Source organism: Nerophis ophidion, linkage group LG14 (genome assembly GCF_033978795.1).
Source record: "Nerophis ophidion isolate RoL-2023_Sa linkage group LG14, RoL_Noph_v1.0, whole genome shotgun sequence".
Lineage (NCBI taxonomy): Eukaryota > Metazoa > Chordata > Actinopteri > Syngnathiformes > Syngnathidae > Nerophis > Nerophis ophidion.
In genome coordinates, this window is record NC_084624.1 from 51151567 (window position 1) to 51175277 (window position 23711).

At 40.8% G+C, this 23711-nt stretch overlaps 1 protein-coding gene across 2 annotated transcripts in view; it reads right to left on the reverse strand.

Annotated features, from left to right (window-relative positions):
* atp1a2a (ATPase Na+/K+ transporting subunit alpha 2a) overlaps positions 1 to 23711 on the reverse strand; it is a 193753-nt gene that overhangs the window by 131001 nt on the left and 39041 nt on the right. For both annotated transcript variants that reach the window (XM_061920966.1, XM_061920967.1), the window contains 4 exons: positions 19202 to 19319; positions 16938 to 17206; positions 14693 to 14891; positions 5939 to 6048 (listed from right to left, as the gene is read on the reverse strand). In XM_061920966.1, the coding sequence (XP_061776950.1) occupies positions 5939 to 6048; positions 14693 to 14891; positions 16938 to 17206; positions 19202 to 19319 (696 nt within the window). The remainder of the gene's footprint in view (positions 1 to 5938; positions 6049 to 14692; positions 14892 to 16937; positions 17207 to 19201; positions 19320 to 23711) is intronic.

Consider the following 23711-nt stretch of genomic DNA (forward strand, 5'->3'; position numbering starts at 1 on the left):
GTGAACGTCTGATTCCAATCAATGCAAGTCATCAGAATCAGGTAATACACCAACTTATATTCTTGTCTTCATGAAAGATAGGAATCTATATGTTAAACATGCATGTATATTCATTAAAACACCTTCAACATGTCAACAAAAACGGCAAAATAAATAAATATAAATTATATACTGTATATATATATATATATATATATATATATATATATATATATATATATATATATATATATATATATATGATATGTGTGTGTATAAATGATTTGTGTGTGTATGTATGATATGTGTGTGTATGTATATGATGTGTGTGTATGTATATGTATATATGAGGTAGATCACCTCAACTTGGTCATTTATTAAGTAATTGATAAACGTTGAAAAACTTATTGGGGTGTTACCATTTAGTGGTCAATTGTACGGAATATGTACTGTACTGTGCAATCTACTAATACATGTTTTAATCAATCAATCAAATCAATGAATGCCTACTATGGTTATGGTGCTGTTAAGTTATTGTGGCTCAATGTGCCATTTTTTTCATTTTATTTTAATGTACTATTATTTAATATATATTATTGTTTTAGTTGCTTAAGAGATATTCCTGGCTCTGAATTTGCTCATTGCTATTTTTATGTTTTTGTGCATTATTTGTTGCCGTAATCATTAAACAAACAGGTTACTCATCAGTTACTCAGTACTTGAGTAGTTTTTTCACAACATACTTTTTACTTTTACTCAAGTAAATATTTGGGTGACTACTCCTTACTTTTACTTGAGTAATAAATCTCTAAAGTAACTGTACTCTTACTTGAGTACAATTTCTGGCTACTCTACCCACCTCTGCCTGGCAACCTCCAAACCCAGACTGATCCATCAGATTGCCAGATGGAAAAGCGTGATTAATCTGTCCAGAGAAGGCGTCTCCACTGCTCTAGAGTCCAGTGGCGACATGCTTTACACCACTGCATTCCACGCTTTGCATTGGACTTGGTGATGTATGGCTAGATGCAGCTGCTCGGGAATGAAAACCCGTTCCATTAAGCTCTCTGAGTACTGTACGTGGGATAATTGGAAGGTCACATGAAGTTTGGAGCTTTGTAGCAACTGACTGTGTAGAAAGTCTTTGCACTATGCGCTTCAGCATCCGCTGACTCCTCTCTTTCAGTTTACGTGGTTTATGTACCACTTGGTGGCTGAGTTGCTGTTGTTCCCAAACTCTTCACCTTTCTTATAATAAAATTTACTTTGGAATATTTAGGAGCGAGCAAATTTCACAACTGGATTTGTTGCACAGGTGGCATCCTATGACAGTTCCAGGCTGGAAATCATTCAGAGCGGGCCCATTCTTTCACAAATGTTTGTAGAAACAGTTTCCATGCCTAAGTGCTTGATTTTATACACTGGGCCAGGTTATTAGGACACATGATTATCATCATTTCGATGGGTGGCCAAATCCTTTTGGCAATACAGTGCATGTATGTACCGTCGCTCCGGAGTATAAGTCGCACCTGCCGAAAATGCATAATAAAGAAGGAAAAAAACATATATAAGTCGCACTGGAGTATAAGTCGTATTTTTGGGGGAAATGTATTTGATAAAACCTAACACCAAGAATAGACATTTGAAAGGCAATTTAAAATAAATAAAGAATAGTGAACAACAGGCTGAATAAGTTTATGTTATATGAGGCATAAATAACCAACTGAAAAGGTGCCTGGTATGTTAACCTAACATATTATGGTAAGAGTCATTCAAATAACTATAACATATAGAACATGCTATACGTTTACCAAACAATCTGTCACTCCTAATCGATAAATCCCATGAAATCTTATACGTCTAGTCTCTTACGTGAATGAGCTAAATAATAATTGATATTTTACGGTAATGTGTTAATCATTTCACACATAAGTCGCTCCTGAGTATAAGTCGCACCCCCGGCCAAACTATGAAAAAAACTGCGACTTATAGTGCGAAAAATACGGTATGTAAAACACGGTGCCTTGATGTCCAAAACCATTTTCTCCTCGGAGACATCCATCCCTCCATTTCCTACCGCTTGTCCCTTTTGGGGTGGCGGGGGGTGCTGGAGCCAATCTCAGCTGCATTTGGGCGGAAGACGGGGTACACCATGGACAAGTCGCCACCTCATCACAGGGCCAACACAGATAGACAGACATTAAAAACATTCACCTGGGGACAGGTTGATTGTTAACACTAAATTGGCCCTCGGAGACAATAAAGCTAATTAGTACCATTATTATTATTAACTTAGCATGATGTTGCCGCTAAAATGGAACGTTCGCACTACATTGCTATGCTAGTGTTTACTACACATTTTACTTTATTATTCAGAATTTCCTCAATGTTTTATTTTTATTTTTTTTAGGCTTTATTTGTTATTCAGACACAATTCTCAAAAGTATTATTAAATAGTGGAGGCTGCCCTTTCATGCCTTGACAACATAATTCCTTCAGATTCTCCACTAAGCCTATTACCCACGTATAAGAAGACATGTTATTGAAGGAAGTGATGTTACAGCATTATGTAAAGCAATTAAGGCACACTCGACCGACTCCATTAAAGTGCTATTTAGATCCTAATAATAGACTTCTGTTAAGAGTCGTTCTGCTGCATAATCGCTCCCAGCTGATGCTTACATTCAAGTGTCGACCAAGTGTAAAAGTACGCCGTTAAAATGTCTTTTTAATTGGCTGGGTACACCTGTAGTGCTCACAGCGCCGCACGAGAGCCAATGTTAACGGTCTTTGAAATGACTCATTTTCGAACAATATTTATAAGGGTATCATAATCGGATGTAGCATAATTTGTTAATGTTCTACAAATGGTAAACATGTCTCGCAGTTGGACAAAGCGTCAGCGCTCCAATTGCCTTGTGTGTCAGGCATAGAAATGTACCTTTCACGTTGGAATTCCCACGGTACCAATTATAAGTATCTGGGAATAAATACCGGCACTGAACAGCACATAAATGTGTGTTCAAATGTGTTGAAAATTCCCAATTGTTAAAAATAAATATATTTAACATTTAACACTGAGCTGTGCTGTCCAGTTGTTATCTTAGCTCGGTCGGTAGAGTGGCCGTGCCAGCAACTTGAGGGTTGCAGGTTCGATTCCCGCTTGTGCCATCCTAGTTACTGCCGTTGTGTCCTTGGGCAAGACACTTTACCCACCTGCTCCCAGTGCCACCCACACTGGTTTAAATGTAACTTAGATATTGGGTGTCACTATGTAAAGCGCTTTGAGTCACTTGAGAAAAGCGCTATATAAATATAATTCACTTCACTATCTTGCTTTTCTTACACTTCTGTGTCATTTGCAAGTACTTGACTGTACCGTATTATTATATAGTAGATTTTCCATATGCAAAACCCAAAACCAGTGAAGTTGGCACGTTGTGTAAATCGTAAATAAAAACAGAATGCAACGATTTGCAATTCCTTTTCGACCTATATTCGATTGAATAGACCGTAAAGACAAGATATTTAATATTTAAACTCCAAAACATTGTTGTTTTATGCAAATATTAGCTCATTGGGAATTTGATACCTGCAATATGTATCAAAAAAGCTGGCACGAGTGGCAAAAAAGACAGAGAAAGTTCTGGCATGCTCATCAAAGACTTATTTGGAACATCCCACAGGTGAGCAGGCTAATTGAGAACAGGTGGGTGCCATGATTGGCATGAATTGATGGGTCATCCACAAACAAGGGAGGAAAGAGTTTCCCCACTGTGTGAACAAATGCGTGAGCAAATTGTCGAACAGTTTAAGAACAACATTTTTCAACAATCTATTGCAGGGAATTTAGGGATTTCACCATCTATGGCAGTGGTCCCCAACCTTTTTGTATCCGCTAAATAATTTGTCCCGCGGGGGTGTCCTTTTTTTTTCTTTTTTATTCTTTGTCATGAAAAACGGACGTTTTTGTCTTGAAAAAGGGAGTTTTTTGTGGTTGGTGCACTATTTGTAAGTGTATATTGTGTTTTTTATGTTGATTTAATAAAAAATATTATTATATTTTTTTTTTAATAAAAAATTCTTCTGCGGCCCGGTACCAATCGGGCCACGGCCCGGTACCAATCGGGCCACGGCCCGGTGGTTGGGGACCACTGATCTATGGTCCGTAATATCATCAAAAGGTTCAGAGAATCTGAAGAAATCACTGCACATAACATTGAATGCCCATGACTTTCGAGGCGGTACTGCACCAAAAACCGACACCAGTGTGTAAAGGATATCACCACATGGGCTCAGGAACACTTCAGAAAACCACTGTCAGCAACTACATTTCGTCGCTACATCTGTAAGTGCAAGTTTAAACTCTACTATGCAAAGCAAAAGCCATTTATCAACATCCGAACTGGAAAACTTTGGGTTTTTTGGACATATTAGCTCATTTGGAATTTGATGCCCACCGCATGTTTCAAAAAATATGGCACGAGTGGCAAAAAAGACTGAGAAAATTGAGGAATGCTCATCAAACACTTATTTGGGACATCACACAGGTGAAGAGGCTAATTGGGAACAGGTGGGTGCCATGATTGGGTACAAAAGCAGCTTCCATGAAGTGCTCCATCATTCACAAACAAGGATGGGGCGAGAGTCACCACTTTGTGAACAAATACCTGAGCAAATTGTCGAACAGTTTAAGAGAAACATTTCTCAACCAGCTATTGCAAGGAATTTATCTACGGTCCGTAGTATCATCAAAAGGTTCAGAGAATGAAGAGGTAATGGGACCCATTACCTCCCTGCTTGGCACTCAGCAGCAAGGGTTAAAATTGTGGGTTAAATCACCAAAAGTGATTTCCGGGCGCGGCCACCGCTGCTGCACACTGCTCCCCTCACCTCCCAGGGGGTGATCAAGGGTGATGGGTCAAATGCAGATAATAATTTCGCCACACCTAGTGTGTGTGTGACAATCATTTACCATGAACTGATTAACGTGGACCCCGACTTAAACAAGTTGAAAAACTTATTGGAGTGTTACCATTTAGTAGTCGATTGTACGGAATATGTACTGGACTGTGCAATCTACTAATAAAAGTATCAATCAATCAATCAATCAATGGTACTTTAACTTTTTTATCAATTCTACCTGAAAAGCTTCAAAAATTGGTCTCAGTTCCCAAATGTTTACTGAGTGTTGTTAAAAGGAAAGGCCATGTAACGCAGAGGTAAAAATGTCCCTGTGTCAACCTTTTTACAATTTGTTGCTGCCATTAAATTCTAGGTTAATGGTTAATTGCAAAAAAAAAAAAAAAGTTTCTCAGTGTGTACGTTAAGTATCTTCAATTGAATATAAGTTGAGAAGGATTTGCAAATCATTGTATTCGGTTTTTATTTACAAATTACACAATGTGCCAACTTCACTGGTTTTGGGCTTTGTAATTGCAATTCCAAGACATTAGACGGCAGTAGTGCATAGACTTAGTGAATGCATTTAACCAGAAAGTAGTATTTGCCATTAAGTTTAATGTGACAGTCGATTCTTTTGTGGAGTCCTAAAAGGCATTTACACTCTAAGTATTGTGCTTATTATGCGCCAGCTGTTTGTAACATGTTTCTAAGTTGTAATTTTTTTAACCAAATTTGGAGGCGTCGAACTTGCCGTGTAAAATTGCTAATGCTAATCGATAGCAGATTTGCTCACATTTTTAATAGACCCATAATAAATTCATAAAAGAACCAAACTTCATGAATGTTTTTTGTGACCAACAAGTATGTGTTCCAATCACTCTATCACAAAGAATTAAGAGTTGTAGAAATGATTGGAAACTCAAGACATTATGTTCTTTACAAGTGTATGTAAACTTTATATATATATACAGTATATATACATATAGAGAGAGATATTCCAACAGAGGGGTTGTTATTCCAAAGGTTGAAACTTTACTGGAGTGTTTGCTTCTACCTTCAAGATGGCCACTTTGTCCTGTCCAGCTTTGAATTCAGCTCTGTTGCACAGGCCAGCCACGCGGGACAAGGCGAACCAAGTCGCAGAACTCTTGTCAAAACACGAACCTGCAAGAAGAATGTCAGCGAGAGCGTTTGTTTTTTCCTCTCCTCGTGATGATTCTTCTAAAAGTGTATTCCTGCAATATGTGCGCTGTCAGTACAGCAGCTATGTAACACAACATCTTTGATTGGGATTTTTCATTTCACCAATTTGAAGAATGACGATGATTTAATTTTGAACACGGCGTTAGAGCTGTTTAGATCGCATATCCCGTCGTTTTCGAGTAATCTTTCCAGAAATGACCTTCGCTTTGGTGCTGGCACCCTGCATTCATTTTTCATTTCAGTCTGGTGCTCTGCAGAGTGCTCGACATGCCAAGCGACATATTGGTGAGAAGTCTGCGCTGTTTTATGAATTAATTTCAGCCAGATACATCATCATAGCATTCTTGCACCCAACTGTAGCTATACATAGCGACTGTACATAGGCATACATACTAAAGATCAAATATACTGTAGATATAGACAGCTAGATGGATGGCTATAGGTCCGTCCAGCCCTGTAGGCTGCAATAACTAATTTTTTTAAAGTATGAAAATTAGGGATGATGTTTGAAAACCGGTTCTCCCGATTGTTCGATAAGAACCAAACCGATTCAATGGGTTCGAATCCCTTTTTGAGAAACGGTTCCAGTTATCGAAGCCACTATAGTAAATAAAAAGGTTTGGTTCTTTATTCGAATCCCTGGGAACAAATCCCGTGTCACAGGAAATGTCCTGTGACACCTCACAAGAAATGACGTAGCTCAGTCCTTCGGCGGCAGATACAGAAGCAGCAACAACAATGGACCGGACAAAAAAACGCTCCAAGGCATGGCTTCACTTTACTAAGAAATACGGCGAAGAAACGGCTATCTGAAATTATTGCCAGGCTTCGCCTTCCTGTAAAGGGAGCAGTACAACAAACATGTTGAAACATGTTCAGGTCGTACATAACCTGAAGATTAGAGAAATGTGTCGTGTCTTTGACATGTGGAGAAGCAGCGACAGAGATGACGAAGCACGCCTCTCTTCCTCTGCTTCAACCTGCAGTCCCAGTGATAATCCCTGTGACTAACTTACGTTAACTGTTGCCGGTTACTTTCCATATCTGCTCACTTGTAGCCTTTAGGCTAAAATAACATTACCTCTTATGTCAACCAGGACCGCAGTAATGTTAGCTAGACAAACGTTACCAAAGCATAGTCAGTGGCTAACGGTAACGTTAGCCTTTTTGTATGTGTCTGATAACGTTAATGGTATCTTGTAGCCTACACCACTCCAGAGTTTCCAGTTCTGTCTTATAAATAATAAAAATTGATGCAGTGTCTTCCCTGCATTAATTGTTTTCATGTGACCCAATTAAAGGGGCACTAACAGTCAATATTTATTTATTTATTTAATTTTTTCCCGAAAAAATATAAGTGGAGGCTGCCAAAAGTGAGTTTTTGTTGAGCCAAGTATTGTGTGTTTTTTTCCACATACAACAACCTATCTGCATTCGATAAGAGAATCGATAAGAGAATCGATAAGGAATCGGTTCGATAGGAGGATTTGATAATGGCATCGGAATCGATAATTTCTTAAACATCATCCCTAATGAAAATATAAATTTTTAAAAAATCTTGCAATTTGTGGTTGTTATATAGCAGAAGAAATTCGGAATCATGTTTATTATTTGTAGCGATCATTGGCACTGCCTTCATTCATTTTCACCAGATCGGGTCGACATGGAGAAAAATCTACTCCCGAATGGGCCGGACTGGTAAAATCACAGCACGATAACTTAAAAATAAAAACAAATTCAGATTGTTTTTTGTTTAAAAATAAAAGAAACACGTTCTCCTCTCTGAGCTGCTACCTTACCGTGGTAGAGGAGTTTGCGTGTCCCAATGATCCTAGGAGCTATGTTGTCTGGGGGTTTTCATGCCCCCTGGTAGGGTCTCCCAAGACAAACAGGTCCTAGGTGAGTGATCAGACAAAGAGCAGCTCAAAGACTTCTATGGATTTACAACGAAATGAACCCAGATTTCCCTCGCCCGGACGTGGGTCACCGGGGCCCCGCTCTGGAGCCAGGCCCGGAGTTGGGGCACGATGGCGAGCGCCTGGTGGTCGGGCCTGTTCCCATGGGGCCCGGCCGGGCACAGCCCGAAGAGGCAACGTGGGTCATCCCTCCAATGGGCTCACCACTCATAGGAGGGGCCATAGAGGTCGGGTGCATTGTGAGCTGGGCGGCAGCCGAAGGCAGGGCACTTGGCGGTCCGATCCTCGGCTACAGAAGCTAGCTCTTGGGACGTGGAACGTCACCTCACTGGGGGGGAAGGAGCCTGAGCTAGTGCGCGAGGTAGAGAAGTTCCGGCTGGATATAGTCGGACTCACCTCGACGCACAGCAAGGGCTCTGGAACCAGTTCTCTCGAGAGGGACTGGACCCTCTTCCACTCTGGCGTTTCCGGCAGTGAGAGGCGACGGGCTGGGGTGGCAATTCTGGTTGCCCCCCGGCTCAAAGCCTGTACGTTTGAGTTCAACCCAGTGGACGAGAGGGTAGCTTCCCTTCGCCTTCGGGTGGGGGGACGGGTCCTGACTGTTGTTTGTGCTTACGCACCAAACAGCAGTTCAGAATACCCACCCTTTTTGGGTACACTCGAGGGAGTACTGGAAAGTGCTCCTCCGGGTGATTCCCTTGTCCTACTGGGAGACTTCAACGCTCATGTTGGCAACGACAGTGAAACCTGGAGAGGCGTGATTGGGAAGAATGGTCGCCCGGATCTAAACCCGAGTGGTGTTTTGTTATTGGACTTTTGTGCTCGTCACAGTTTGTCGATAACAAACACCATGTTCAAACATAAGGGTGTCCATATGTGCACTTGGCACCAGGACACCCTAGGCCGCAGTTCCATGATCGACTTTGTAGTTGTGTCATCGGATTTGCGGCCTCATGTTTTGGACACTCGGGTGAAGAGAGGGGCGGAGCTTTCTACCGATCACCACCTGGTGGTGAGTTGGCTGCGATGGTGGGGGAGGATGCCGGACAGACCTGGCAGGCCCAAGCGCATTGTGAGGGTCTGCTGGGAACGTCTGGCAGAGTCTCCTGTCAGAGAGAGTTTCAATTCACACCTCCGGGAGAACTTTGAACATGTCACGAGGGAGGTGCGGGACATTGAGTCCGAGTGGACCATGTTCCGAACCTCTATTGTCGAGGCGGCTGATTGGAGCTGTGGCCGCAAGGTTGTTGGTGCCTGTCGTGGCGGTAATCCCAGAACCCGTTGGTGGACACAAGCAGTGAGGGATGCCGTCAAGCTGAAGAAGGAGTCCTATCGGGTTCTTTTGGCTCATAGGACTCCGGAGGCAGTGGACGGGTACCGACGGGCCAAGCGGTGTGCAGCTTTAGCGGTCGCGGAGGCAAAAACTCGGACATGGGAAGAGTTCGGGGAAGCCATGGAAAACGACTTCCGGACGGCTTCGAAGCGATTCTGGACCACCATACGGCGCCTCAGGAAGGGGAAGCAGTGCACTATCAACACCGTGTATGGTGCGGATGGTGTTCTGCTGACTTCGACTGCGGATGTTGTGGATCGGTGGAGGGAATACTTCAAAGACCTCCTCAATCCCACCAACACGTCTTTCTTTGAGGAAGCGGTGCCTGGGGAATCTGTAGTGGACTCTCCTATTTCTGGGGCTGAGGTCGCTGAGGTAGTTAAAAAGCTCCTCGGCGGCAAGGCCCCGGGGGTGGATGAGATCCGCCCGGAGTTCCTTAAGGCTCTGGATGTTGTGGGGCTGTCTTGGTTGACAAGACTCTGCAGCATCGCGTGGACATCGGGGGCGGTACCTCTGGATTGGCAGACCGGGGTGGTGGTCCCTCTCTTTAAGAAGGGGGACCGGAGGGTGTGTTCCAACTATCGTGGGATCACACTCCTCAGCCTTCCCGGTAAGGTTTATTCAGGTGTACTGGAGAGGAGGCTTCGCCGGATAGTCGAACCTCGGATTCAGGAGGAACAGTGTGGTTTTCGTCCTGGTCGTGGAACTGTGGACCAGCTCTATACTCTCGGCAGGGTTCTTGAGGGTGCATGGGAGTTTGCCCAACCAGTCTACATGTGCTTTGTGGACTTGGAGAAGGCATTCGACCGTGTCCCTCGGGAAGTCCTGTGGGGAGTGCTCAGAGAGTATGGGGTATCGGACTGTCTTATTGTGGCAGTCCGCTCCCTGTATGATCAGTGCCAGAGCTTGGTCCGCATTGCTGGCAGTAAGTCGGACACGTTTCCAGTGAAGGTTGGACTCCGCCAAGGCTGTCCTTTGTCACCGATTCTGTTCATAACTTTTATGGACAGAATTTCTAGGCGCAGTCAAGGCGTTGAGGGGTTCCGGTTTGGTGGCCACGGGATTAGGTCTCTGCTTTTTGCAGATGATGTAGTCCTGATGGCTTCATCTGGCCGGGATCTTCAGCTCTCACTGGATCGGTTCGCAGCCGAGTGTGAAGCGACCGGAATGAGAATCAGCACCTCCAAGTCCGAGTCCATGGTTCTCGCCCGGAAAAGGGTGGAGTGCCATCTCCGGGTTGGGGAAGAGACCCTGCCCCAAGTGGAGGAGTTCAAGTACCTAGGAGTCTTGTTCACGAGTGGGGGAAGAGTGGATCGTGAGATCGACAGGCGGATCGGTGCGGCGTCTTCAGTAATGCGGACGTTGTATCGATCCGTTGTGGTGAAGAAGGAGCTGAGCCGGAAGGCAAAGCTCTCAATTTACCGGTCGATCTACGTTCCCATCCTCACCTATGGTCATGAGCTTTGGGTCATGACCGAAAGGATAAGATCACGGGTACAAGCGGCCGAAATGAGTTTCCTCCGCCGGGTGGCGGGGCTCTCCCTTAGAGATAGGGTGAGAAGCTCTGCCATCCGGGAGGAGCTCAACGTAAAGCCGCTGCTCCTCCACATCGAGAGGAGCCAGATGAGGTGGTTCGGGCATCTGGTCAGGATGCCACCCGAACGCCTCCCTAGGGAGGTGTTTAGGGCACGTCCAGCTGGTAGGAGGCCACGGGGAAGACCCAGGACACGTTGGAAAGACTATGTCTCCCGGCTGGCCTGGGAACGCCTCGGGATCCCCCGGGAAGAGCTAGACGAAGTGGCTGGAGATAGGGAAGTCTGGGCTTCCCTGCTTAGGCTGCTGCCCCCGCGACCCGACCTCGGATAAGCGGAAGATGATGGATGGATGGGATGGATATTTGTAGCGATCATTGGCACTGCCTTCATTCATTTTCACCAGATCGGGTCGACATGGAGAAAAATCTACTCCCGAATGGGCCGGACTGGTAAAATCACAGCACGATAACTTAAAAATAAAAACAAATTCAGATTGTTTTTTGTTTAAAAATAAAAGAAACACGTTCTGAAAATTGTACAAATTTTAATATTGCTGTTGTTTTTTACACATACATGTTGGAGTTAATAGTATTATTTCTTTTTTTGTCGTTATTAATACTTTCTGAATAAATGATGTGATAATGTTCATCAGTCGACTCACTGGTGTTAATTTTCAATCTATCAAGATAAAAAAATAATATAGAATTCAAATTACAGGATTTTATTTATGTAGTTTGCTCATTTTCCTCGACTGGTGCAGTAACATGTGGTTTTGTATTGTTTCACATTTGTAGCATCAGCTACAAAGATCCAAATAATTGCTATTGCGACATCTAGTGGACACATTTAAAACTGCAGTTTATGTCATTAATAAATTCTGGCTCATTTTAATACTTAGCAAACTCATCCCGCGGGCCGGATAAAACCTGTTTGTACATTTGAGACCTCTGATTTACACGCTACAAACAGTACAACTTTATATACAATGTTAAATACAACATATGTAAAACTTTATATACAACGTTAAATATAACATTATATACCATGTTACATACAACTAATGTACAATGTTTGATTCATGTTAAATATAATACACCGGGGGTTCTCAACCTTTTTGGACCTCTGAAATATTGACACAGAATTAGTAATCTTACTTTTAATTTTAATCATATTAAATGATTATATTTAACCTACAAACAGTTTACAACCTTATGAATTTTATGAAAACATGCTAATCACAAGGATTATTATTTATTTAACACAAAAACTTTTTGTCAGGCTGATTAGAAAAATAAGTACTAACCAAATATACCGCATAAGAAGGGATTCATAAATAACTGGCGAAAAATATGTTTGCCTACAATTATTTGCTAAAACAAGTAAACTAATAATAAAGATGTTTCTGAACTAAACTGTCAATAAAATGAAAGCGCAAATAAAAACAACTTCGACACGGTCGTCGTATTTTTTAGCCTTAAGAAAATTCTACAGACTTCTTCTTTGTCAGAGATTGTCATTACTGACACAAGTGGCGGAAAAGTATGACAGCTAAGAAACAGATATTATACGGCGGCTCTCTAGGGGTAGCTTGCGGCCTAGCAATGGGCCCTGACACTATGATTAAGAAAGACTGATATATATACAACCTTAAATCGCGTTCCATTTAATCAGCTTAATGTGCCGACTCGTTGTGCTTCGAACACACAACTTTGGCAGCACTAATACTTTTACTACGAGCCACGATATTTCTGTTTGGGCCAAACATTCTACAGAATTGTGGAAAAGTGGAACAAATAAATACAGCGCGCGTACAATAAATTAACAGTGGAAGAGAGGACTAGTGGAACAGTAGAACAGTCTAATAGAAGACAAGAGGAGGAGAGGAAAAGTTACAAAGCAACAGAGGAATAGAAGAAAAGTGGACTAAAGGTATAGTTGAACGGGTGAACAAGGGGATAAAGGAACAGTGGAATAGAGTAAAATAAGAATGATGGAATAAAGGAACACTAGAATAGAGGAAAAGAGAAATAGAGGAATAGTGGAAGAGACAGAGTGGAACAGTGTAAAAGAAGAATGGATGAACAGAGCAACATGGGAACAGTGGAATAAAGGAACAGTCTAAAAGAAGACAAAAGGAGGAGAGGAAAAGTTAAAAAGTAACAGGGAAATAGAATCAATCAATCAATCAATGTTTATTTATATAGTCCTAAATTACAAATGTCTCAAAGGACTGTACAAACCACTACGACTACGACAACCTCGGAAGAACCCACATAAGGGCAAGAAGAAAAGTGGACGAGAGGACTAGTGGAACAGTCTAATAGAAGACAAGAGGAGGAGAGGAAAGGTTACAAAGCAACAGAGGAATAGAAGAAAAACAGACGAAAGGAATAGTGGAATGGGTGAAGAAGGGTATAAAGGAACAGTGGACAAGAGTAAAAGAAGAATATTTGAATAGAGGAACAATAGAATAGAATAGAGAAATAGAGGAAAAGTGATATAGAGGAATAGTGGAAGAGACAAACAGTGGAACAGTGTAAAAAAAGAGTGAATGAACAGAGCAACATAGGGACAGGAATAGAGGAACAGTGGAACAGGAGAACAGGGACAGAGAACAACAGTGGAATATAAGGATATAAAGGAACAGACGAACAGTGAAATCAAGGAATGGAAGAATAGGGGGATGGAGAAACAGTGGAACAGACGAACAGTGGAATAGTAGGCAAGAGGAACAGTGTAATAGAGAAACAGAGGAATAGAGGTAAAGAGGAACAACTGAATGTAGAAACACTTGAATAGAAAAATAATGGAACACAAAAACAGCAAAATAGAAGAATAGAGGAACAGTGAAATAGAGTACTGAAAGAACAGAGCAATAGAGGAACAGTGGAACGAAAGAACAAAGGAATAGAAGAACGTTGGAGAAATGGAATAGAGGAACGGCGCAAAAATGGAACAGTGGAATAGAGGAACGGAGCAACAACGGAACAGTGGAATAGAGGAACATGTGGAATATTGTAATAGAGGAATAGTGGAAGAGAGGGGTGGAGAAACAGTGGAACAGTAGAGTAGAAGAATAGAGGAACTGTGGATTAGAGTACTAAAGGAACAGAGCAACAGAAGAACAGTGGAATAGAGGAATAGTGGAACAGGGTGACAGGAACAGTGGAACAAAAGAACCCCAGAACAGAGGAATAGAAGAACATTGCAGAAGTGGAATAGAGGAGCAGAGCAGACAAAAGAACACTGGAATAGAGGGACAGTGGAATATTGTAATAGAGGAATAGTGGAAAAGAATAACAGGGGGTTGGAGGAACAGTGGAGTATAAGAATAGAGGAACAGAAGAACAGTGAAATAGAAGATTAGGAGGAACAGAGAAATAGTGGAAAAGAGGAATTGAGTAACAGTAGAATAGAAGAAAAGAATACAGAAGCAGTGCAATACAAGAGCCGTGGAAGAGAGGAACAAGAGAATAGTGGATTAATAGTAGACATAAATATTGGAAAAGTATAACAGCAAATAAGAAGGAATAGAGGATTCAAAAAATAGGAAAGCAGAATAGAAGATTAAAATAAATAGAGCAATTGTGTGATGGTGGTGTGGACCCCTGCCTGTTGCTCGGAGTGTGTGTGTGTGTGTGTGTGTGTGTGTGTGTGTGTGTGTGTGTGTGTGTGTGTGTGTGTGTGTGTGTGTGTGTGTGTTCTGCAGCCTGGCTGGCTGAGTGAACGCTGAGTAGATGAATTTGAGCAGGTGGTTACAACCTCTCCGCCTCCTCGCAGTGCCCTCCACCCTCCCACCGTCCCCACCCCCCGCTTCTCACCGCTCTGGTCCTCGGTGGTGTCAGCGTCGTGGATCTGGTTGTCGAACCACATGTGGGCCACGGTCATTCGGTTCTGGGTCAGTGTGCCCGTCTTGTCCGAGCAGATGGTGGAGGTGGAGCCCAGCGTCTCCACGGCCTCCAGGTTCTTCACCAGGCAGTTCTTCTTGGCCATCCGCTTGGCCGTCAGCGTCAAACACACCTGGTGGAGGGGGAGGAGAGGAAGAGGATGGTGAGGAAGGTGAATGATGAAGAGGAGCAGGTGGAGGCAATGATGCGTTCAAGTGTTTGTGCGAGGGAAACCATGTGTTGGCCAGATGGGACAGAAATATGCAATGCACTCATTCCATATGGTTGTATAATGCAACACACACACACACACACACACACACACACACACACACACACACACACACGCACGCACGCACACGCACGCACGCACGCACGCACGACTTTGAACCATCCATCAAATTTATTCCACTTCCCGGAGGGCGCTAGAGCCCAGCCTAGATTAGAAACTATTGAGATCAACCTATATAATTTTTGTGTTTATTTGAAAATAAGAACAAATATTTAATCAATTGTTCAAAACTAAATACACTGAAGCATATGTGGTTCAATTTCAAGGATGCCAAAGCCTATTCCAGAATACAAAAATACACTGAGATGAATAGAACACCTTTTTTGTCTACTTAAGAATGAAAACAAACTAAACATTTTGAAAAATAAAAAATAAAATAAAAAAATATATATATATACACACACATACATATTATGTATATATTAATTACATGTATACACACACACACGTATATATACGTATATATACACATATATACAGTATATACATACACATATCATAAATGTATATATACATATATACACAGGTGTAAATACATATATACACAGGTGTATATATATATATATACATGTATATATACATATATATATATACACACACATGTATACATACATATGCATACATATATATGCATACATATATATATGTATATATATAGATATATATTAAATATGTATACACATATATACATATATATATAGATATATATACTGTATATATACATATATGTATGTATACATATAGATATATATACATATATACACACACTGTATATACAAACACGTATATATATGTATATATATATACACATATATACATCTATGTATATATCTAGATACATGTATATGTATCTATATATATATAGATATATATGTACATATATATGTATACATATATATACTTTGTATATACACACATATATATGTCTAAGTATATATATACATATATATATACACGCACAAATATATATGTATAAATATTTATACACATATATATATATGTGTGTGTGTATATATATATATATATATATATATATATATATATATATATATATATATATATATATATATATATATATATATATATATACATATATCTTAAATAGATTTGAGGGGGGGCTGGAGCCTATCCCAGGGTATACAATGCAATGTATGTATTTTAAACTTCGGTTAAAAAATAAATGCATTTCCTGTCAATGTTTGATCCAGATTGTCATTTTATTTTCTGCTTAGGCTACTCAGGCTTAGGGGTGAGCAGGAGTCTACCTCAGCTGACTAATTTGTATTTTGTATAGGAAGGTCTCCAGTCAATCATATCAAAGTAAATCTTTGTGGATTTTTCATCTTCTATGAGGGGGCTGGGGCCTATCCTAGAATACAAAAAAACATTGGGATCAATAAAACCTAGTTTTATCCATCAAAGAATGAAAAAAAAAACAATTAAAAACATATTTTCGAAATATCAAACACATATATTTTTGGGGAGATTCAAAGAGTGGCTGGAGCATACATATCCCAGGGCATACAATATAAAATACATATTTTAAACATCCCTCCATCCATTTTTTAAACAATTTTCCTAACTCGGGTCGTGGATGAAACCTTTGGGGGAGTGGAGCCTATGCCAGGGTATAAAATATATAAATAAATAATTAAATTTCCTGTAAAAGATTTGATTCAAATTATAATTCATTAATTTTCCGCTTATCCTTCTTCCTATGTCGATATAGGATCCCAATGAAAAGAAAAAATAAAAAGAATAACAACAAAAAAAGAGCATTCAAATAGGAGTGAGGAAAAATAACTCAGTATGTACAGAAAAGGTGTGAAGAGAAAGCAGTTCGCACTACACAGCAGCAGATGCCTGGAAGAAGAATAAAGAACTCACAGTGACGGTGGCCAGGAGACCCTCGGGCACGTTGGCGACGATGATGCCAATGAGGAAGATGACGGCCTCCAGCCAGGAGTAACCCAGGATGAGCGACAGGATGAAGAAGCTGACGCCCAGAAAGACGGCCACGCCGGTGATGAGGTGGATGAAGTGCTCGATCTCGATGTTGATGGGTGTGCGGCGGACCTCCAGCTCCGACGCCAGCGTGGCGATGCGGCCCATCACCGTCCGATCTCCCGTGGCGATGACCACGCCGTGAGCCGTGCCTGTGGCCAGGAAGTCGTTAGTTGGTTGCCGTCAAACAAAACATCCGGCGGGCATTTGAACGCTGGATGATACATTTGAATACTGGATGTTAGAGAAGATGTCGTGCTCTCTTGGTTGCTTTGTTGGGTCTGCTCCACGCTCTCCCCACCCCAGCAGACGATGGCGTGGAACACCGCAGAGGCCACCACAGCGTATATGTTTCTTTTACTTTTTATTCATAGCTGTATGTAGAAGTGGCTGCTTGCATTTGCTCTGTTCTTTTAATGACTTTAAAGGCCTACTGAAATGAGATGTTCTTATTTAAACGGGGATAGCAGGTCCATTCTATGTGTCATACTTGATCATTTCGCGATATTGCCATATTTTTGCTGAAAGGATTTAGTAGGGAACATCGACGATAAAGTTTGCAACTTTTGGTCGCTAATAAAAAAGCCTTGCCTGTACCGGAAGTAGCAGACGAGATGCGCGTGACGTCATGGGTTGTGGAGCTCCTCACATCTGAACATTGTTTACAATCATGGCCACCAGCAGCGAGAGCGATTCGGATCGAGAAAGCGAAGATTTCCCCATTAATTTGAGCGAGGATGAAAGATTCGTGGATGAGGAAAGTGAGAGTGACGTTCTGGTCGAAAAAAAAGACGAGGGCAGTGGGAGCGATTCAGATGTTATTAAACACATTTACTAGGATAAATCTGAAAAATTCCTCATCTGCTCATTGTTTTACTAGTGTTTTAGTGAGATTATATGGTCGTACCTGTACAACCTGAAGGTCGGCCCCGCACATTTTTTCAGCACCAGTCGACGGGTGGTTGTGATGCCCATATCTGCCCTTCGCAAGAGACCCTCTTCGAAACACGATCTTTCGAAACGATCGCTGCAAAATACACTGTACTTTGTGTGTGTGGTCCAATCCAACCGTGTCGGCTTGACATCTCTGTTCCATAGTAAAGCTTGACTGTCATCTTTCGGGAATGTAAACAATGAAACACCGGCTGTGTTTGTGTTGCTAAAGCCGGCCGCAATACACCGCTTCCCACCCACAGCTTTCTTCTTTGATGTCTCCACTGTTAACATGTTTCTCCATATACTGGGTTAACGCATGCGCAGTGTTTATGGGCGGGATACGGAGTTAACGCATGCGCAGTGTTGATTGGCGGGAAGGAAAAAGTGTTTCCGGTTTTTCCTCTGTGCTGCAGTTGATTAAAAGTTGTGAACCGGAATAGACGTTTTGTTTATTCACCATATTTAACATCCACTGTCCATTGAACAAATTGCAAAAGATTCAGCAACACAGATGTCCAGAATACTGTGGAATTTCGCGATGAAAACAGACGACCTAATAGCTGGGAACGATGCTGGAACAAAATGTCCTCGACAATCCGTGACGTCACGCGCATGCGTCATCATACCGAGACGTTTCAGCCGGATATTTCGGCACGAAATTTAAAAAATGCAATTTAGTAAACTAACCCAGCCGTATTGGCATGTGTTGCAATGTTAATATTTCATCATTGATATGTAAACTATCAGACTGCGTGGTCCGTAGTAGTGGGTTTCAGTAGGCCTTTAAATGTCCTTTGTGTTCTTTCATGTTTCCCTTTTACTCACACATAAGATGTATGTGTGCTATGGCTATGAAGTTTTTTTCCCCCTTGGCCTCAGTCTGGACCCCCTCTCCAAGGGCCCAGGCTTAGACCAATTTTTATTTTTTTACCGGTTTCTCACCTTTTTGTAAGGGGCGCCGGAAGTTGGCAGACCAGTCAGCGATCCTATTCTGTCTCCCTGTATTGTTTGATCCTGTTCTGTCTCCCTGTATTGTTTGTATTGTCTTGAATGGGATTATACTGAAAATTTTAATTTCCCCTCAGGGATTAATAAAGTATTTCTGATTCTGATTCTGATGAAGCGTGGCACAGTGTTATAAAGAAAAGAAAAATAATGGCGATAAAGAGGCGCTAATGAGAAACAATAGTGGCCAGGTGTGACCCACAGACCTTCGACACAGTTGGTGGAGAAGAAGCAGATGTTGCGCGTCTCCAAGGGATTGTCGTGCGTGAACTCTGGAGAGCGGGTCTGAGGCTCCGACTCGCCGGTCAGAGACGAGTTGTCCACCTTTGGAAGGACACAAAAAGAAAGACACTTGTTAGGTCGCAAGTCTTTTTTTTTTCTTCTCACTTTTTATCTTCAATGCAACACATCTGTTGTGTGTTCGTCTTATTGGTTAAAATACTACACTGTACAATGATTTCTAACGGTTATTGTTTTTCACCAATAACAATACATTTTAGTTATAAGCTTCTTTCTATACACCTACACATAAAAAAATGTCATAAAATATTTGGTGACAAGACTAATACAAACAAATCTAAAAGAATGAATGCAAAAAATAGGTTCAGTACATTAAGGGCTTGATCTACTAAAGATTTGTGTGTGCTAGTGTTGTTCCCTATACCAATATTTTAGTACCGTTACCAAAAATGTTTCAAAACTTTTCTGTACTTTTCGAAATAAAGGGGACCAAAAAGAATGGCATTATTGGCTTTATTTTAACAAAACATTCTTAGGGTACATTAAACATATGTTTCCTATTGCAAGTTTATCCTTAAATAAAATAGTGAACATACAAACCCTGTTTCCATATGAGTTGGGAAATTGTGTGAGATGTAAATATAAACGGAATACAAAGATTTGCAAATCTTTTTCAACCCATAGTCAGTTGAATGCACTACAAAGACAAGATATTTGATCTTCAAACTCATAAACTTAATAATTTTTTTAAAATAATAATTAACTTTGAATTTTGTGGCTGCAACACGTGCCAAAGTAGTTGGGAAAGGGCATGTTCACCACTGTGTTACATCACCTTTTCTTTTAACAACACTCAATAAACATTTGAGAACTGAGGGAACTAATGTTGAAGCTTTGAAAGTGGAATTCTTTCCCATTTTTCTTTTATGTACAGCTTCAGTCATTCAACAGTCCGGGGTCCCCGCTGTCGTATTTTACGCTTTATAATGCGCCACACATTTTTGATGAGAGACAGGTCTAGACTGCAGGCGGGCCAGGAAAGTACCCAAACTCTTTTTTTTACGACGCCACGCTGTTGTAACATGTGCTGAATGTGGCTTGGCATTGTCTTGCTGAAATTAACAGGTGCGTCCATGAAAAAGACGACGCTTAGATGGCAGCATATGTTGTTCCAAAACCTGTATGTACCTTTCAGCATTAATGGTGCCTTCACAGATGTGTAAGTTACCCATGTCTTGGGCACTAATGCACCCCCATACCATCACAGATGCTGGCTTTTCAACTTTCCGTCGATAACAGTCTGGATGGTTAGCTTCCCCTTTGGTCCGGATGACACAATGTCGAATATTTCCAAAAACAATTTGAAATGTGGACTCGTCAGACAACAGAACACTTTTCCACATTGCATCAGTCCATCTTAGATGATCTTGGGCCCAGAGAAGCCGGCGGCGTTTCTGGATGTTGTTGATAAATGGCTTTCGCTTTGCATAGTAGGGCTTTAACTTGCACTTACAGATGTAGCGACCAACTGTATTTAGTGACATTGTTTTTTTGAAGTGTTCCTGAGCCCATGTGGTGATATCCTTTAGAGATTGATGTCGGTTTTTGATACAGTGCCGTCTGAGGGATCGAAGGTCACAGTCATTCAATGTTGGTTTCCGACCATGCCGCTTATGTGGATTTATTTCTCCAGATTCTCTGAACCTTTGGATGATATTATGGACCGTAGATGTCGAAATCCCTACATTTCTTGCATCTGCACTTTGAGAAATGTTGTTCTTAAACTGTTTGACTATTTGCTCACGCAGTTGTGGACAAAGGGGTGTACCTCGCCCCATCCTTTCTTGTGAAAGACTGAGCATTTTTTGGGAAGCTGTTTTTATACCCAATCATGGCACCCACCTGTTCCCAATTAGCCTGCACACCTGTGGGATGTTGCAAATAAGTGTATGATGAGCATTCCTCAACTTTATCAGTATTTATTGCCACCTTTCCCAAATTCTTTGCCTGGTGTTGCTGGCATCAAATTCTAAAGTTAATTCCCATCCATCCATTTTATTCCGCTTATTCCCTTTTGGGTCTGCGGGGCCAACACAGATAGACAGACAACATTCACACTCACATTCACACACTAGGGCCAATTTAGTGTTGCCAATCAACCTATCCCCAGGTGCATGTCTTTGGAGGCGGGAGGAAGCCGGAGTGCCCGGAGGGAACCCACGCATTCACAGGGAGGACATGCAAACTCCACACAAGCCCGGGATCGAACCCAGGACTACTCAGGACCTTTGTATTGTGAGGCGGACCCACTAACCCCTCTGCCACCGTGAAGCCCCCTAAATTTAATAGTTATTTGCAACAACAAAAAAAACTTTTTATCAGTTTGAACATCACATATGTTGCCTTTGTTGCATATTCAACTGAATATGGGTTGAAAATGATTTACAATTCCGTTTATATTTACATCTAACACAATTTTCCAACTTATATGGAAACGGAGTTTGTACAAGACAACTTGTCTTTTGGTAGTAAGTAAACAAACAAATGTTCCTAATTTAGTCTGCTGACGTATGCAGTAACATACGTATTGTGCCATTAATCATTCTATTATTTTGTCAACATTATTAAGGACAAGTGGTAGAAAATGAAGTACTTGTTCATTTACTGTTAACATCTGCTTGCTTTCTCTTTTAACATGTTCTATCTACACTTCTGTTAAAATGTAATAATCACTTACTCCTCTGTTGTTTGATGCTTTACATTAGTTTTAAGTGATACCACAAATTTGCGTATCAATCCGATACCAAGTCGTTACAGGATCATACATTGGTCATATTCAAAGTCCTCATGTGTCCAGTGACATATTTCCTGAGTTTATAAACATAATATACATTTTAATGCCGATGTAATAATAGTAGTATCGACTAGATACTCTCCTGTACTTGGTATCATTACAGTGGATGTCAGGTGTCGATCCACCAAAGGCCAGTACTTTTCAGAGGCGGTATAGTGACAAATTTGATTTATTGGTATCACGGTGCTACACTAATACCGGTATACCGTACAACCCTAGTGTGTACTAAAAGATGTGCAAATTTAAGAGTAAATGCAAAACTGATCTACGAAGGTCCTCCACAGAGAATTGTGACTCTTAAATGAGCAAAATAGCTCTTATCTTAAAGCAATGCGTTTACTCTTGCGTTCGCTGTTTTTGCGTCGTTATTACAGATTATTGATATGTATTCGTGTGTGAATGCTCCAAATGACATGGTTTTCTTCACCAAAATTAATTAATTTTTTCTACAACTTCATCTTATTCTTCTCCAGAATTGGCGCGGTCTACCTTCCACATTTTCCCACCGATTCAAACAGTTCCAATTTCAAAAAGTTCAGCCTATTCGGGAATCGTGGGCTCTTTCTTGACAAATTCCCAAATATTCCCAGATTTCCCAGAATTCCAGGTTTTTTTCGGGACATTTTTCTCCATTCAAAATGAAACTTCAAATTTCACTGCTTCCACATTTTTCAACCCATTCAAACTTTTCCACTTTCAACACATTCCACCACCCTTGAAATTCAAACTACTTTTTTTCAAGTTAAAAAAATTCTAGGATTTTCCAACATTCTTGCTTTTTCAAAGCCCTATTTCCACCCTTTTTTCTGGCGACTACTTCTTCCACATTTTTCAACGCATTTCAACCGTTCCACCGTCAAAACATTCCTCCTAATCACGAGAAAAAAACAAAGTTGTTTTTTTTGACTGGAAAAATTCCAGGATTTCCCGAAATTGCAGGAATTCTGTAATACCATTTCTCTATTTAACATGTTACTACTTCAGCATCTCTCGACCGATTTGAAAAATTCCAACAACAACCATTTCAACTCATTCAAACCATTCAAGTATTTTCTTTTACCATTTTACCGAAACTTTTGGGAAATTCCCATTGAAACAAATGAAAACTCCCACATTTTTCATCTGATTGAAACTGTTCCAACTTCAAAATATTCAGCCTGTTTGGGAATTGTGTGCTCACTGCACTGCAAAAAGTTAGTGTTCAAAAACAATAATAAAAATTACAAAAATTAGGGGTATTTTATTTGAATTAAGGAAAATTTTCTGCCAATAATACAAGAAAATTTGGCTTGTCAAGACTTTCCAAAACAAGTAAAATTAGCTAACCTCGTGAACCCAACAATACCTTAAAAGAAGTATATTTTCACTAATAACAACTGTACTACTATATGAGTGATGTTTTATTTTCCATAAAACAATAGAAAATAGGTAAAGTCCATTTGGCTGTCATCTGTTTTAATATGAGACACAAATATGTCAAAGTAATGATTTTTTTTTTCATGCTTGAAATAAGAATCGATTACTTTAAAAAAGTAGTTTTATACTTGTGAGTGTTGATGACACAGCTTTGCAACAGTTGATATTCTAGTTTCAAGCATGATTTACTCAATATAGGTCATAAT